At 51.1% G+C, this 12,218-nt stretch overlaps 1 protein-coding gene and 1 long non-coding RNA gene across 2 annotated transcripts in view; one reads left to right on the top strand and one right to left on the bottom strand.

Annotated features, from left to right (window-relative positions):
* LOC129506388 (RNA polymerase-associated protein LEO1) overlaps positions 1 to 2,433 on the bottom strand; it is a 38,743-nt gene extending 36,310 nt beyond the window's left edge. Inside the window, exon 1 of the mRNA XM_055320061.1 lies at positions 2,285 to 2,433. Within this exon, the coding sequence (XP_055176036.1) occupies positions 2,285 to 2,342 (58 nt within the window). The 5' untranslated portion in view covers positions 2,343 to 2,433. The remainder of the gene's footprint in view (positions 1 to 2,284) is intronic.
* A 1,704-nt stretch (positions 2,434 to 4,137) lies between these two features.
* Positions 4,138 to 11,734, top strand: LOC129506339 (uncharacterized). Its single transcript, XR_008663742.1, has 3 exons — positions 4,138 to 4,397; positions 6,215 to 6,381; positions 9,163 to 11,734. It is a non-coding gene; the product is annotated as an uncharacterized LOC129506339 (long non-coding RNA).
* The last annotated feature ends 484 nt before the right edge of the window (positions 11,735 to 12,218 follow it).

Here is a 12,218-nt window from a genome sequence, read left to right as displayed (position 1 = left end):
TTTTGTGATAAAACTGCTTGACAAATTGGGAAGAGAAGGGAATTCCCTCAACCTGATAAAGGGCATCTACAAAAACCATAGCTAACACATGTAATTGTGATAGCACGGATGCTTTGCCCTAAGATCAGGAACAAGACTAGGATGTCCATTCTTACCACTTCTATTCAACATTGTACAGAAAGTTGTAGCTGGGGCAATTAGGCAAGAAAAAGAAAAGCACCCAAATTGGAAAGGAAGAGGTAAAACTATTTGTATTTGTAGATAACATGAGCTCATATGTAGAAAATACTAAAAAAAAAAAAAAAAAAAAAAAGCACACACACACACACAAAAACAATTAGAGCTAATACAGTCAGCAAGGTTACAAGATACAAGACTTAACACACAAAAATCAGTTGTATTTCTATATGCTAGCAATGAACAATCCAAAAATGAACTTAAGGTAACAATTTCGCCTGCAAAAGTATCCAAAAGAATAAAATACTTGGGAATAAATTTAACTGAGGTCCAAGACTTCTACAATTAAAGCTACACAACAGTGCTGAAATTAAAGACACCTGGGACAATTACATATAAAAGAAACACGTTGGGCCTAGGTAAAGATTCTACCCATTACAGGGCAAGAGATTTGTCAGGTGTAGTTATTTTCCACAACTCCCTTAGTACGGGGAGATAATGAAATATGCTAGGCCTAACAGGCATTACCGTGTCACAGACCAACAACAACCTTCAAAGCCAGATTTGGAAGTTAATCCTATAGCATCCCATTATCTAACGGTAACATGGAAGAAAGCAGCAACAGACTCACAAGAAAGTAAAACATGAAGCCCAGAGAAGCAACCATTTCCATGCATCACTTCCCCATACACCGAGTTTGCCATAGTTAGGTAAGGAAGGGTGCACTTCACTAAACCATTGCTTCTACCCATCCAACTATTTATCAAGTACGTATTAAGCACCCACATAAGACGGTGGGATATGGGGGAGACAATCTTTTCATCATTCTATTCCCAACACCTAGCAAAGTAGCTGGAACAGGATATGAAGCTCAATAAATGTTTATTGAATGAACAACTTCATGACAGTGAGCCATGGGATAGTTCACATGGAACTGCGCCTTGAAAGGCAAATGGGATACTGTCAAGTGAAAATGAGGGGGAAATGAAACAGTATTCAAAACTTTATACTTCCAGGTTCGTTCTGCCTAGAACCTCCTGGATACCCACCTCCATAGAGCCCTCACGTTAGGTTTCTATCTAGGGCTCCCCTTCACTATACCCTAAAAAACATGAATAAACTGGAGTTAGAGGAAAAAAGAATAACACTTTGCTATATTTAGATACGTTACTTTGACGGGTGCAAGAATTTTGAACTTGATCTTGGGGCCCTTAACTCCCATTCCTCTATCTTTTCTTTCTTTCTCTCTAAGATTTATTTACTTGGCCGAGTGCAAGCGTGCGCGCACCAGAGGGAGAAGCGGTCTCCCCGCGGAGCAGGGAGCTCAATGCGGGGCTCGATCCCAAGACCCTGAGATCAGGACCTGAGCCCAAGGCAGATGCTTAACCGAATGAGCCACCCAGGCGCCCCTCCCATTCACGTTTCAAATTCAAACTACAGTCCTTGTGCCAGAAGTACTTTCATGCATGCACTAATGAATTCTTTATTTCTCCTCTGCAAGCACTGACCCCATATGCTCTCCAGTCTAATACCATACAGTCAAGAAACTGCAGTTTTTGCACAAGCTCTCAGAAGACACATTGTTTCCGGCGCGTAACGCCTAGGGAAGGCCCTAACCGCGTTATCCTGCCAGTCTTCCCCGGCCAGACATTTCAAACTCCGCATCAGGCCACACTCTGGTCTCAATCAAGCGGGTTTTCCGAGCCCCTCTGCAGATTCATCCGTGTCATCCCCATGTTCCCGAGCACCTAAGGTCCATTCATTCACGGAGAGCTCTTACTCTGCGCTGGCTTGTGCAAGCAGGACAGAGCAGGACCGCAAGGTTCCTCCGCGGGCTGGGCAGGCTCGTCGGCGCCCCACACGCCCCGAGCCACCGCATGCTCCACGGACACCAAGAACCCCGAGGCTCCCGCTGTAAGCCGCTGTATTCTCGCCAGCCGCGAGGCTGGCACCGCCGGGAGTGCAGGGGGCGCTGAGGAAGGAGGAAGCGGCGCCGCTCGCCCGCAGCGCCCAGGGGTTCGCAGACCCGGAACTGGACCGCCGTCGGGCTCCCACCGCAGAAACCCTACGCGCATCCCCCTCCGCCCGCAAGCCCAGCCGATCCCACCTTTACGCTCAGCATCGCTGTCGGCGTCGCTCCCGAAGAGGTCCTCCATATCCGCCATTGCCCCGCACGTCTGCCGCTGCCTCGGCCGGGGGCGGCTCCGCGACTCTCTTTACGGCAAGGAACCCACGAAACGCGACAGTGTCGCAAAGACTCCTACAAACGCTCTTTTCCTTCTGTGACCCGGTTTTCCTCTGCAGTGGGGACCTCTACGTGAACACTGTTCTACGTCCACTCAGGGGACAAATCCCGCCCTCTAGTCGGTATCTGTGACTATTTGCGAGGACTCTCGCCGGGGGCGGGGCGTCCCCCGTCGGGGTCGGCGGGGTGGGTGGTGCTTGAGCGCTCGGCTGAAGGGCCTCGGACCTAGTTAAACCTGCCACGAGTCAGGCCCTAAGTCCTTTGTTTCGTGTTGACCAGCGATTCTCCAATGGAGAGCTCCGAAGCGCTTTTCCTGTAGGTTGTATCTCCTGCTGTTTACCGTAGGAGTCATGAAAGCAATTAAATTCAAATATTAAGTTTAAATTCAAGGTGTTTAAATAGTAACCAGGTTAACATAAATAGCATTTTAAAGTTGTAAAAGACTATATTCCTTCCAAAACCAAAACATCAGAAGAGTGGAATCGTTTTATGATTTTGAAAATATCTTTAATGCCTGACTTTAAAGACGACAGCTTAATTGTCATAGCTGCTTTTACAATCTACTGAAGAAATGTTTTGGTTGAAGCATGTGAAGAAAATCTGGCTTCATACAGATAATGCGCGTAATTAAGGGGAGGGAGGATCTCTCAACCTCCTTGAGGGTTTTCTTCAGACCACCTTTGACAACTGCAGCTTTAGAGCAGTGTATCAAATTTCCCATCTCAATTCAAGTACACGTTTAATGTGTAAGATGAAATAAATATTTCGCAAAACAACACTTCTTTACCACTAAGATGCAGTCTGGGATTTATTATTCTTTTATTCTATTTCAGCTTTTGTTATGGTTTGGTTTTAAGGCTCGCAAGGGGTCTGCCCACTAAATTGCTTTTGTGATTTGCTAATGGATTGCAACCTGCAGCTAGAAAAACACTATTCGGAGAGTTCCATTGTGTTTATTTTGCTGGCGAAAAGTTTTAGTTTTGGTAGGAAAGGTAGGAAACCTCTTCAGGAGCGACATACAATACATAATTGTATGTTATAAAACCAAACAGTAATTTTCATAATAGGGTAGTGCTAGGTGAACCTTGCTTCACAGAAGCTTAGAGAAATGAAGTAACTTGTTAAAGATTAGGTTTTTTTTAAAAAAAAAAAAAAAGCTTATATTTTGGTTTTTAAGAAGTGTACATCTGTGTTAAATTATTATCTGATTAGTCTCATAAGGGTTTTGATGTTGGACAAGCCACAATGGATTTTTAGTTTGGAGATTATGAGATATATTTTTGTTGCAAATAAAAGGGCCTGACGGGGTTCAAATGGGCAAGTGGTAGGACCTGGTCGTTGGGCTGGCTGAGAGATAGGGGCGACCAAAATGGAGGACATCTCAAATTGGGTCAAGATGGCTGATATTCCCGCCAAAGCAGCCGTGACCACCACGTCATCTCCTGTAAATCAAAACCTAGGGCGGGGGGTGGGGGTGAATGGGTGACGGGCACTGAGGGGGGCACTTGACAGGATGAGCACTGGGTGTTATTCTGTATGTTGGCAAATTGAACACCAATAAAAAAATTTATTATAAAAAAAAGTTAAAAACAAAACAAAACCTAGGCTTTCCATCCGGGATCACCCCTCCTCCCCCCCCATCGTCTGGACTTTTCCCACCCCCAGCCTAAATTGGCAAGGGACCCACCTGGATCCAGACCCAGAACCCATAAGGCTTAAAAAAACCCGCACCCCCCAACCCCGGCGCGACTTCCCTGACTCTCCTCTCCCGAGTCGCTGGAACCTCATCCGAGGGTGCTGGCAATAAAGCTCATCCTACGGATCATTTTGCCTTGGGGTCTCCTTCATTCGACTAAAAAACCTTACATTTGGTGCTGAAACCCGGGAGGAGATCGAGCCCCCACTCCGGTGAGGAGGCTCCCTCCTCCCCATCCGGCCCGGTACCGCTTCTCTGAGCGCCGATCTCAAGACTGCGGTGAGTGTCCCTAGCCCCAAGCCTCCTCCTGACGCAGCCGCGATTAGGGCAGGGCGTCCCCCCTCCGGCTACCAGGTGGCCTCCGGAGCTCCAAAGAATCGGGAGACGTCCCCATTCTGTGGCAGGTACACCCCTCTTTCTCCGTCTGCAGTCCAGCACAGGACGAAGGGACGCTCTCCTCCGTGGTCTGAACTGGTAGGCGAGGCAGCTATGGGAACTTCCCAGTCCAAAACTGATCCAAAAACGCCCTTGGGTTGCCTTCTGGCCGATCTCAAGACCTTAGAGCTGGACCAGGACCTGCGCAGGCGGCGCCTCATACAGTATTGTCGCCTGGCCCCAGTATCAGTTAGACAACCAATCTCAATGGCCCCGCGAAGGCACCTTTGATTGCCAGGTGCTTACGGATCTTGACAATCTCTGCAGATGCCAAGGCAAATGGTCTGAGGTTCCCTACGTCCAGGCCTTTTGGACCCTACGTTCTCGCCCTTCACTATGCTCTCTCTGCTCTACATCTCAGGTTCTCCTTGCCCGATCTCCTCCTCTGACCCTCCTGTCTACATCTCCCAAGGATCCCGACCCCTCTGCTCGCTCTCCCCTTTCCGAGCCTCCGGAAAACTTATCTAGCCCCTCAGTGAGGGCCCCTCTCCTACCTCCTCCTCCACCCTATCACACTCCTGTCCCCCAGCCTCCCGTACCCCTCGTTCCTCAGCAAAACCCCAATCCAACCCCTATCTCGCTCACCCCTACCACACCTGAAACCCCCCAACTGAAGGCCACAGCAGAACCCACCCCTCAAGAGGACCCCCTTACATCCCCTCCTATCTCCACTCGCACGGGGTCTCATAACCCCTCTCCAGACTTAGTCTGCCCCCTACAGGAGGTCGCAGGGGCAGAAGGGGTTGTCCGGGTCCACGCACCTTTCTCCTTCCAAGACCTTTCCCAAATAGTGAAGTGTCTGGGTTCCTTCTCCGCCAACCCAGACAACTTTATCAAAGAGTTCCAATACCTAGCTCAGGTCTACGACCTTACCTGGCATGACCTCCACGTTGTCCAAACCACCACCCTCACTACTGAAGAGAGGAAACACATTCAGGCTGCGGCCCGAGAACATGGTGATCAGGTCCACCTCACTGACGCCACCATGCCCGTTGGCACTCAGGTGGTCCCAGCTGGAGAGCCCGGGTGGGACTATCAGAATGGCCAAGCTGGCGCCGGCATCGGGACCACATGGTCCAGCATCTCATTGCCAGCATGCGGGCAGCCTCCAACAAGGCAGTCAATTATGACAAAAATCAGAGAAATTATCCAGACCCTTGACAAGAACCCGGCCATGTTCCTCAGCCGGTTAACCGAGGCACTAACTCAGTACACTCTACTCGATCCGGCTTCACTGGCAGGGGCGACCGTCCTGGCTACCCATCTTATCTCCCAATCGGCGCCAGACATTCGAAAGAAACTAAAAAGGCCGAGAGGGACCGCAGACGCCCATCTCTGACCTAGTGAAAATGGCCTTTAAAAGTCTTTAACTCGGGCAGCTGGGTGGCTCAGGGGTTTAACGCCGCCTTCAGCCCAGGGCATGATCCTGGAGACCTGGGATCGAGTCCCATGTCGGGTTCCCTGCATGGAGCCTGCTTCTCCCTCTGCCTGCGTCTCTGCCTCTCTCTCTCTGTGTGTGTCCTGAGAGGAGGCGGCCGAACTTAAACGACAGGCCAGGCTCCAGCAAAAGGTTCAGTTGCAGACCCAGGCCCTGGTGGCAGCCCTGCGGCCGGCAGGCTCCAGGAGCCAACAAAAAGGAGGAACTAACCGTATCCCTCCAGGGGCCTGTTTCAAATGTGGGGCCGAGGGACACTGGGCTCGTCAGTGTCCTAATCCAAAGGACCCTACCCGACCATGCCCTCAGTGCCGACTGATGGGACACTGGAAATCAGACTGCCCAAGCCTCGGGGGATCCTCGGCGCCTCAACGCAGGAGAAACTCTGAGATGGTAAGTCCTGCCCTCCAGTTGCTTGGATTGGAGGACAACCGACAGAGCCCAGACTCGGACACCCCTCTCACCCAGGCCGAGCCCAGGGTCATACTCCAGGTAGCTGGTAAGTCCATCTCCTTTCTGCTGGCCACGGGGGTATATAGGTATATTCAGTTCTGCCATCCTACTCGGGACCAACCCAACCCTCACCATCACTGTTATGGAGATTGATGGGACCTCCTCCTCACTCAGGGTAACTCCTCCCCTTACCTGCAGCCTGGAGTGGTTTCCCTTCTCACACTCCTTAGTCATTCCCTCCTGTCTGGTGCCCCTACTAGGAAGGGACATCCTCCACAAACTGCAAACTACCATCTGCCTCTCACCCTCTCCCTTGACCTCAGAATGTCTCGATTTACCCCTACTCCTCTACCTCGCCGTCCCCACCCCCGGAGTGCCTCCCCTCGGCAGACCCAAAAGTATGGGACACCTCTAATGTCACCGCATTGCCAGTCACCGCATCCCATCATGCCCCCGTAAAAATACAGCTAAAGGACAACTCCCAGTTCCCCTCCTGGGGGCAGTTTCCCATCCCCCTGGCCCACCGGCAGGGCCTTAAACCCAACATCGACCGCCTAAAACGGCAGGGACTCCTCATTCCTATTAACTCCCCCTGTAACACTCCTATCTTGCCTGTTCGCAAACCTACCAACTGGTCCAGGACCTGCAACTCATTAACGAAGCCGTGATCCCGCTCCACCCAGTCGTCCCTAATCCCTACACCCTACTATCCCACATCCCACCCAAGACCTCTCACTTCACGGTGCTGGACTTAAAGGATGCCTTCTTTACCATTCCCCTGCATCCCGACTCCTACTATCTCTTTGCCTTCACCTAGGAGGACCCCGACATGCATGCCTCGGGACAGTTAGCATGGACTGTCCCTCCCCAGGGATTCGGGACAGTCCCCATATTTTTAGGTTTACTACAATGCACCCTTAGGCCAGCACCATACTCCAATATGTGGACAATCTTCTCCTCTGTAGCCCGTCCCTTTCCCTATCCCGAGAAGATACTACCACCTTACTCAACTTCCTAGGAACTAAGGGATACCAGGTCACCCCCTCTAAAGGTCAGCTGTGTACCCCCTCGGTCACCTACCTGGGGATTTCCTTAACCCCTACTAACAAATCCCTCACTGGAGACTGCATCTGTCTCCTCCGGGAACTCCAGCCTCCCCAGAACGTGGAGGAAATTCTCTCCTTTCTGGGACTAGTGGGCTTCTTTAGACACTGGATCCCTAATTTTGTCATCCTAGCCTGTCCCCTATACCAGGCAGCAAAGGAAACCCCCCAAGGACCCCTAACCAATTCCCACCTCCATCTGGCGTCTATTTTCTAAGGTGCAGGACTGTCTCACCATTGGACCAGTCTTGGCACTACCCAACCCCTCTAAACCCTTTCACCTCTTTACTGATGAATGCTTTGGCTCAGCAACCAGCCTTCTAGCATAACCGGTTGGACCCATCTACAGAGCCCTAGCCTGTCAAAGCAATTGGACACCACTGCTCAGGGATGGCAGCCATGCCTCAGAGCACTGGCAGCAGCCTCCTCTCTTACTTAGGAGGCCCTTAAGCTCACCCTGGGAAGGTCTCTCACAGTCTACTCTCCCCATCGACTCTCAGATCTGGTTAGTCACCAATCCCTGGCTCAACTCACCCCTTCACACCTCCAGCTGTATCATCTACTATTTATCAAAAATCCTCTGATCTCTCTCTCTCTCCTACTCCTCGCCTAAACCCAACGACCCTGCTGCCAACACCCTCGTCCACCCCTGAGCCCTCTCATTCCTACCCACAACTCCTAGAAGAGCTAACCCCCTCCCTCCCAGGACTCTGATCAGCTGCTTCTAGTCCTGACCGTGTCCTTTTTGTGAACGGGAGCTCCCTCCCCGCCCCAGACGGCCAGAGGCGTGCAGCTTATGCAGTGGTCACCTCAGATGCAGTGGTAGAGACGCCCCCCCCCCATTGGGACTGCCTCCCAAAAGGCTGAACTAATAGCTCTTACCCGGGCCCTCCACCTGTCAAAGGGACAGCGGGTCACAATTTACACAGACTCTAAATATGCCTACCTCATCACACACACACACACACACACTCCGTCCTCTGGCAGGAGCAAGGGTTTCTGACCACCAAGGGAACTCCCATAGTCAACGGACCACTTATCGCCAAATTACCTGAGGCCCTCGACCTCCCTGCTGAGGTTGCGGTGGTCCACTACCGCGGACACCCGGCCTCCAGGGACCCTATCTCTCTGGGAAACAATTAGGCTGATTCAGTGGCCAGGCAGACGGCTCTAAATACCTCCTTGGCCCCGATTCTCTTCCTCAACACCCTCACAGCGCATCATACTCTGATAAAAAAAATACAAACCCTCCAAAGTTTAGAGGGAAAGTCGGGAGAGAAGGGGTGGATCTATATTCAAGATAAAATTGCCCTACCGGAAGGCCTGGCCCACACCCTAATAACCAACATCCACCAGTCCCTCCATATTGGCCCAGAGGCTCTCCACCAGTTCCTACCACCCCTCTTTCATCACCCCTCCCTCTCCAAAGTGATAGAGGCAGTACATAGAGCCTGCAAAACCGGTGTGGCTGTTAACGCTCAAGGCAGGATCTGTAGGCCAGGACCCAAACATCAGCTTGGTAGACACCAGCCTGGGGAAGACTGGTGACTGGACTTCACCCACATGCCCCATCACAAGTCCTTCCAGTACTTCCTAACCATAGTGGATACGTTCACAGGGTGGATTGAGGCATATCCCACAGCCCGAGAGACCGCGGATGTCGTGGCCACAGTCCTCATCGAACACATCATCCCAAGATTTGGACTGCCTCGAACCCTGCAGTCGGATAACGGACCTGCCTTCATTTCCAGCATGACTCAACCAGGTTGTGGAAATTCTTAGTATCACCCGGAAGCTCCACATCCCGTACCATCCCCAATCGTCGGGTAAGGTAGAAAGGGCCAACGGGTTACTCAATGACCAACTCACCAAACTTACTTTAGAAACCTGTCTCTCGTGGCCCACCTTACTGCCCCTCGCCCTCACTTGACTCAGGGCAACTCCTCAGGGGCCCTCGGGATTAAGTCTATTCGAACTCCTGCACAGCCGACCATGTCTCCTAACCCACAAACTTCCAGCCTCCGGGTTCCCCCCGCAACCCCTTCTTTCTTACTTACCTATTCTGTGAGCCCTCTTAAAAGTCCATGCTGACGCGACCATACCTGCTCCAGACGACCATGACGAGAGGGAGGTCCCTGTTCAAACCCTGTTCCCTGGAGACCAGGTCCTCCTCAGGGACCTACAGCCAGGATCCCTGCAGCCACATTGGTCAGGACTGCATACAGTCATCCTCACCACCCCAGCCGCAGCAAAATTGCTGGGACATCAGCCCTGGGTACATATTAACAACCTTAAACGAGTACCAACCTCGGACGAGTGGACCTCCCAAATGGTGGGCCCAACCCAACTGCGGTTGGTACGTACTCCTAATCCTGACCCTTCTACCCACCCTGACTGAAGCAGCTGATTGTAGCCAATGCATGCGCGGCATAGGAAAGGACTGCTATTCCAATCCTATACTTTCATGCCCCAGGACTGTTACCAGGGAAAAACTCCAACCACATGCACTTCCTCCCATGCCCCGGGGAAAAACTTTCTGGACCTCAGTACTTAATACAAAGTAAAAAAGTCCCCTTGCACGCAGTACCCCAAAACTGGGACAGTCTGTTGGACCTATTTGGCCCAGATGGGACTCTCCCACGGGGGAGGGGTCCAGGACCAGGCTAAACACAATCAAACCAAGTGGATGATCCAGGCCGTGTATACCCAATTGCAGGCTCAAGCTATCCCCACCTACAAGGGAATCAACCTCAATAATTTACAGAGATCTTCCCCACTGACCAACTAACAATGACCCTCCTTAACTCCAGTTATAACCTGTGGTGGAGCATATCTCAGGACCGCGACTGCTGGATCTGCTTCCCTTTCTCTACCATTTCCAGTTATCATCGGGATCCCCATTCCGACAACGTGACCCCTACCCAACACCACCATTACTAACCAGACGGTCCACACAGGGGCCATAGGAAGACCCTTACGTATTCTTAACCTTTCCTCAACTCTGGACATCCTCACCATCAACTCCTCCACCGCTACCTTCTCTCTCCCCTACTGCACCCCTCCTGGGGTATTTCTCTCATGCCCTGGGGGAATCTACCGATGCTTAACCGCCAATGACTCTCTAGACTGCATCTTCATCTTACTGTCTCCCTCCACTACCATCTATTCCCACTCTCACCTCATGTCTATCTTATTCCCTACACACCGAGACAGACGGGCAGCCTTCACTCCCTTACTCACTGGGGCGGGCCTGACCACAGGTGTTGCCACCGGAGCGGCAGGCCTCGGAACTTCAATAAACTTTTATTACAAGCTCTCCCAGGCACTCAATGATGACATGGAGTGGATCGCCGATTCCCTTAGCGCCCTGCAGACGCAGATTACCAGCCTTGCAGCCGTCGCCCTGCAGAACAGGCGAGCCTCAGACCTCCTAACAGCAAAAAAAGGGGGCACTTGCCTCTACCTAAATGAAGAATGTTGCTATTACGTTAACCAGTCGGGCATAGTCACCTCCAAAATTCGCGAACTCAGAGACCGGATACAATCCAGACGCCAGGATTCCCACCTGTGGGGTCCAGACCCCCGCACTTGGGTAACTTGGCTCCTCCCCCCAGCGGGATCCCTGTGCTTAATCCTGTTCCTAACCTCGGTCGCTCCCTGCCTTGGTAGGTGTCTACAGGAACGCCTTGAGAGACGGCGCGAGTTTCAGTGAATCAACTCCTCGGTACTACCCCTGCTCTCGCCTGCCCACCTCCGACTGCCCCTATCACGACGCCCAACTGTCAGCAGGAAGTAGCCAGAATACAGTCGACGCCCCTCACACCATTAAATTTTAAAAAAAGATCGGAATGTTGGGCTGGCCAAGAGACAGGAGCACCCAAGATGGCCGACACCTCAAATTGGGTCAAGATGGCGGATCTTCCGGCCAAAGCCGCCGTGACCACCAGGTCCTCTCCAGTAAATCGAAACCTAGATGGGAAACCGAACCGGGACCATCCATCCGGGACCCCCCCCCCCCCCGATCGTCTGGACTTTTCCCATCCCCAGCCTAAATTGGCAAGGGACCCACCCAGATCCAGACCCAGAACCCATAAGGCTTTAAAAAAAAAAACCCGCACCCCCCAACCCGGGCGCGACTTCCCTGACTCTCTTCTCCCGAGTCGCTGGAACCTCGCCCGAGGGCGCTGGCAATAAAGTTCATCCTACGGATCATTTTGCCTTGGGGTCTCCTTCATTCACCTAAAAAACCTTACACTGGTATGTTATCAATCCTAGAGCTGTTGTGTATAAAGTGGAAAATGGAAGACTTGGTAGATGGGATCACTTTAAAACTTCTGGAAATAGTGGAAAAATAAGCATTCTATTTGTGATTCAATTTCATTCAGAGTACTCTTTGAAAAGTGCACTAAATCTCAACAAATTGAATTCTAATGAGGTGTTACTGCATCACTGTGCCTATATTCATGACTAACAGAATTTGTATTTATTTCATATGAATAGTGCAAAGCAAAGAACTCATGATTTTGTTTTAAATTTTGTTTAAATTTTGTTTTTGTTATACTTTATGCTGATCATTGTTCTATTCACTTTCTTCATACAGACTTCAGTACATTCAGTTAGATTTCAGCTAAATCAGTCACAATCATATATGTATGATATGATATATGTATGTAC

The sequence above is a fragment of the Nyctereutes procyonoides genome, unplaced genomic scaffold, assembly GCF_905146905.1.
Source record: "Nyctereutes procyonoides isolate TBG_1078 unplaced genomic scaffold, NYPRO_anot_genome, whole genome shotgun sequence".
Classification (NCBI taxonomy): Eukaryota; Metazoa; Chordata; class Mammalia; order Carnivora; family Canidae; genus Nyctereutes; species Nyctereutes procyonoides.
Note: the sequence above shows the minus strand (reverse complement) of the source record. Positions and strands in the feature narration are given on the sequence as shown.